This window comes from Sinocyclocheilus rhinocerous, unplaced genomic scaffold, assembly GCF_001515625.1.
Source record: "Sinocyclocheilus rhinocerous isolate Xijiao unplaced genomic scaffold, SAMN03320098_v1.1 scaffold1153, whole genome shotgun sequence".
Taxonomy (NCBI): Eukaryota; Metazoa; Chordata; class Actinopteri; order Cypriniformes; family Cyprinidae; genus Sinocyclocheilus; species Sinocyclocheilus rhinocerous.
Window position 1 is genome coordinate 222,083 of NW_015624593.1, and position 5,944 is coordinate 228,026.

Consider the following 5,944-nt stretch of genomic DNA (forward strand, 5'->3'; position numbering starts at 1 on the left):
GATTTTTCTTTTATGCCAAAAATCATTAGGATATTAAGTAAAGATCATGTTCCATGAAGATAGTTTGTAAATGTCCTACCGTAAATGTATCAAAACTTAATTTTTGATTAGTAATATGCATTGCTAAGAACTTCATTTGAACAACTTTAAAGATGATTTTCTCAATATTTTGATTTTTTTTGCACCCTCAGATTCCAAATAGTTGTATCTCAGCCAAATATTGTGCTATCCTAACAAACCATACATCAATGGAAAGCTTATTTATTCAGCTTTCAGATGATGCATAAATCTCAATTTCGAGAAATTGACCCTAATGACTGGTTTTGTGCTCCAGGGTCACATATGTGCTCTAGAAAATTAGCCTATTGTGGCGCCGTCACCGTAACAAACGAATAAAATAAATTATATTATTAAATGTATTAAATAATTATAACTAACTGTTTATTATTTTAATTAGATATTATTAATTATATTAAATAAATTACCAAACTTTGATGAACAAGGAGAAAACTACAGTTTACAGCAATAGTACTGATCGTATTTGTTGTATTACTGATTTTCAAATATTATATAAAATGCACTTCTTTTATTATTCACTCGTTAGGATTAATCCTATCTTTTTGTGTCCATGAAGTTTCCACACGTAAATAAATGCACACTGAAAAAATAAATAATAACACATAAAATATAGATTGAGGTAAAGTTTCCAAAAACAAACAAATAAATAAATACAAAAAATGCCGTTCAAGTTTTCAAAAATGAATAAATAGAGATGAATTTCAATTTGCCAAAGCAAAAATCAATAAGTAAAAAAACTAAACAAAAAACATAAATTGTTTAATTTAATAAATAATGAAACAGAAATGATAATATAATATTAATAATAAAGCATATATACAAAACAGAAAAAGTAAAAAAAAAAAAAAAAATTTAAGATTGTTCTATGAATGCATGCATAAATAAATAAACAAACAACCAAACCAACAGAGATGTAGTTCAAGTTTTCCAAAATTAAAATTAATGAATAAAATAAACGAGACTGTGTTCAATAATAAATGAATGAATGAAAGAAATTGGGTTCCTTTGTGAGGTCTTTAATTAATTACATTATTAAAACATAATTACCTATATTGTGATAGGGTTCCTTTGTGAAGTTTTTAATTCATTAGAATATTTTTAAAAATTACCTATATTGTGGTATACAGTGGTCAACATTTGAAGTGGATCAAAAAAATTCATCAAAGTTGTCCTAACACAAGAACACATTGGTTTTAGGTTTTAGGACAACTTTGATGGATTTTTGTGATCCACTTCAAATGTTGACTACTGTATATAGTATTAGTGTGACATAAAACTACTGAATGTTTCTGTCATAGCCATAGAAAGGCAATGATAACAGCTGGTGCGTTACCTTGCGGTGTCGCTCTCGGTCTTTGCACTTCTCTCTGACCCAGTCGATGGTGTGGAAGTCGTCGTAGGTTCCCACGCCTGGAATGGGCTCCTCCAGCAGGTCCAGCAGGTGGGTGGAGCTACTGGCCCCAGCTCCGCCCCCTCCATTAGACATGGCGTAGTTCGACCCTAAACACACACACACACACACACACACAGACACACACAGAGAAGTGAGTGAAAGAACTGCTTTCAGAAGAGCCGTAGTTGGTGTGAATCTTTGGGTCGATTCAATTCACAGGTTTTCGGAACGATTCTATTAAATCTGATTCACAACAAGACTCGATTTGATGTCTATTAATGATCTGATTCTCATTTTCTAAATGCATTCAAAGGATTATTGAAACGCTTCACCTAATGTTTAATGTAGCATTACGTCACTTGCTCATCAATGGATGCTCTGCAGTGAATGGGTGCCGTCAGAATGAGAGCCAAACAGCTGATAAAAACATCACAATAATCCACAAGTAATCCACACCACTCCAGTCCATCAGTTAATGTCTTATGAAGTGAAAAGCTATATTTATAAGAATCAAATCCATCATCAAGACATTTTTGATCTTCAAACTGTTGCGTCTGCCTAAAATACGAGTCCATAATCCATAATAACGCTTCCTCCTGTGAAAAGATGGTCTTGTCTGAATCAGGAGAGAAACCTGCACAGATCAAGCACCGTTTTCAAGCCAAAACAGGGGATGGACTTTTTCACTGGAGGAAGCGTTATTATGGATTATGGACTCATATTTTAGCTCTAAAAGCAGTTTGAAGTTTTAAAAAAATGTCTCAATTGATTTGTTTCTTATAAACATGCATCTTTTCTCTTCACAAGACATTAACTGATGGACTGGAGTGGATTACTGTGATGTTTTTATCAGCTGTTTGGACCCTCATTTTGACGGCACCCATTCACTGCAGAGCATCCATTACTGAGCAAGTGATGTAATGCTACATTTCTCCAAATCTGATGAAGAAACAAACTCATCCACATTGTGTTTGGCCCGAGGGTGAGTGAATTATCTTGACCGAAGCAAATGACTCATGATTCAAAAATCAATTTTTCAAGATTTATGCATTTGCATCAGCAGGATTCGTAATCATTGCATCAAGAAAAGAAGTGAATCGTTACACCCCTACTATTTAGCGTTTCTTAGATGTGGTTAGTGAATTGAGCAAACCTCAATTTAACACTCAAGTGAGTCACTGAACTCTCTGAGGCAGCAGAACTGCATGTCCAACACTCGTTACTACAGCTTGTTTGTTGGCTGCACTTAATGAAAGCAGAGATCTGGGTCGTCTGGACGCATGTTTCGTCAGCTGATAATCAGCAGCTAATCAGCTTTTCCACACAACCTCACCCGCTAGAGAAACACACGCTTGTACACACTTCCCTTTTCTAGAAACAAACCAACCCGGCACCTCGCTGTGAGGAAAAAAACACAGCTGACACCTAACCAGGCTACACGCATAAATAACCTACTGTAAACCCAGAAACAGCACAAGAAATCTCACTCTTACAAATATACATGCATGCAGGAGAAAAACAAGCTATATTCAGCAGCGACCAACATCTAGACCAGCATGCAATGAAAATGTGCGTTACTAACAGTGTTGGGCAGTAACTAGTTACTAGTAACTTAGTTACTGTAATAATATTACTTTTTGCCGTAACTATAGTAGTGTAACTAATTACTAATAAGATTTCAGTAATAATATTACAGTTACCATCCATAAAACAGCTTAGTTACTTTTGATGCCTCAACCCCGATATTACTTATTCATATTTTGTTTGTGTTAGTTTATTTTTATATTTATTACTATTAATATATTACTACACACTTTATTTATTATTGTTATTCATTATATTGCATTTACTTAATTAGCATTCATATTATTTATTATTAATATATTATATTTTAAATAAAGAATAAATATTATTGGTAAAATGAATAACTGTATTATTTTTATTTAATAATTTATTAATATAAATAATACTCTTATGGCTTTGTGTTAATATCAGTAGCTTAATTATTCATTATTATTATTTAATTTACATATTTATTCTGTTGAATTACTATTAATGTTTTTAATAATCAATAGCTAATAGCTATTATTTAATACTTTATTAATATGATTATTGATTAATATTCGTACATTTTGTTTGAATATTAATAGTTCATATTGTTAATTATTCAATTTATTATTAATTAGTTAATTAGTAATATTTTAATCAATAGTTAATATTTATTATTAAATACTTTATTAATATGAATAACATCATGAGTATTTATTAATATCCTTATGGTTTTGTGTCATTAATATTATTTTAATAATATCATCTGTTAGAACTCGTATGACATTGAAGATCATTAGTAGAGCTCGACCGATATATCGTTTAGCCAATATTATCGGCCGATATGAGCCTGTCGCCGATATATCAGTATCGGCGAATATGCCGCCGCTATGAACTTTTTTTACAGAACATATAACGCAGATTAAATGCTTCTGAATGGTGTAATTACTTAGTTTGTCCAGCAGAGCGCGCTCCATTGTTCGCTACTGGCGACTCAGGTCAGTGTAGCGTAGAGAGAGAGAGAGACCCATAGAATTTACAAATGGCCACGCCCATTTTTAACGACAAGAAAAAGGTGGATAAAGTTTATTGTTAAATTGTTAAATACCCTGCCTCCACTACATAGGCCTATGTTTGTCACATGTTGATCACTACATTTGAGTTATCATTGGAAAAATGTGTTTATGTATATATATTCTGTTTATGTAGGCTATATACTGTATTCTATATACAGTACCAGTCAAAAGTTTGGACACACGAATGGGAAGAATATTGTACTATAATATAGCCTACACAAAGAATATCGGGCGATATATCGGTATCAGTCTTTTTTTACTCCCTAATATCGGTATCGGCCCCCAAAAAACCCATATCCGTCAGGCTCTAATCATTAGCTATCAAAATTTCATGCAACCAACTCAACGGTCTTCGCAATATTAATGCGTTCAAGCAAACAGCGGAGATGAAAACAGACTGCATCACATTTCATCTGAAGCTCACGTCTCCCTCGGAGCGACTCGATGAGGATACGGCAAATTAAATCGTCCCTGCTGACTCACTCGCGCATGAAACCCTCGGGCTCATTCACCACCGCCACACATTTCACTGCGTGATGATCTGCAAAGAGCTTGTGCTTGTGAGAGAGGGTTGTGTCATCCTTCACAACCCAAAGCAACAGCAATAAAAAGGAAGCAGAGGAATGTCTTTTGGGCAGTGTTTGTCTCTGATTCCTATAACACTGCAAACATGAGACGGGCCACAGTGAGACTCTGTCACATGTGCTGCAATGCATACTGGGAGAAATTCACTGCAAATGAAGTTAAACGTGAGGAAATGTGTTGAGTGGCTATTTTTATTGGCAGCCTTAAGCATAAACAAAGCCTAGACATGATATCTACAAAAAAGCAAAATACTGTTAATTGGAGTCTATTCTATGAAAATTCTACACTGGCAGATCTCTTCATGTTTTACGTATAAACAAAATACACTCACATTTTAGATCAAATTTAACTCGTTTTAAGGGAACTAAAAAGAAAGACAAAGACTCATAAGGAATAACAAATAACAAACATGTTATATTATTGTTATTTATTTATTATTAATTAATATTTCATTTGTTTATTATAATTTTATTCATTATTATATTTAGTTTGATTTGTATTCATAGTAAAAATATTTTTCATAAATAACGTCAGTAAAATTAACAACCAACAGCTAATAAATCGTATTTTATTTTAATACTTTATAAATATTATTAATATTTGTGGTGTTCTGTGATAATGTTAGTAGCTTGTTTTGTTATTTATTTATTATTACTATTTAATTTATTATTATTAGTCATATTATGACTAATATTTAATTAGTCTCTCTCTGCCTTGTTTTCCAGGTAAAATATCCAAAAATGTTCAAAACGAGATCAGTTTACTCAAAGAGCAGCACTGTGTAAATTATTAAGAATTACTTTTAGAAAACATATCTTTAATACGGGTGTATTTTGTCTCGCTGCGCTAGCAGATCTTTTAGTGTTTTAAGTATAAACAAGTTGAAAACAAGTGAAAAGAGACAAAATACACAATTCAGATCAAATTTAATTCATTTTAATGGATTTTTAGATTAAAAAGAAAGGCAAAAATGCTCATTAAGAATACATGTTTGCAGTGCATTCATAGCCTTAGCCAGAAGAGATGAGACTGTCTTACAGCTTTTCCAGCATCTTTAAAGGGGTCATATGATGCCCATTTTCCACAAGTTGATATGATTATTTAGGGTCTTAATGAAAAGTCTGTAACATAGTTTGGTTAAAATTTCTCAATGGTAGTGTAAAAACACCTTTTTTACCCTGTCAAAAACAGCTCTTTTCAGGTCAAGCCGTTTTTGTAGCATTTTCCTTTAAATGTTAATGAGCTCTGCTGACCCCGCCCCTCT

General features: G+C 32.7%; 1 protein-coding gene across 1 annotated transcript in view; it reads right to left on the reverse strand.

Moving 5' to 3' along the window:
* The window catches only part of LOC107745150 (H(+)/Cl(-) exchange transporter 3-like), a 71,106-nt gene that overhangs the window by 38,346 nt on the left and 26,816 nt on the right, over positions 1–5,944 (reverse strand). Inside the window, 1 exon segment of the mRNA XM_016559000.1 lies at positions 1,412–1,578. Within this exon segment, the coding sequence (XP_016414486.1) occupies positions 1,412–1,578 (167 nt within the window).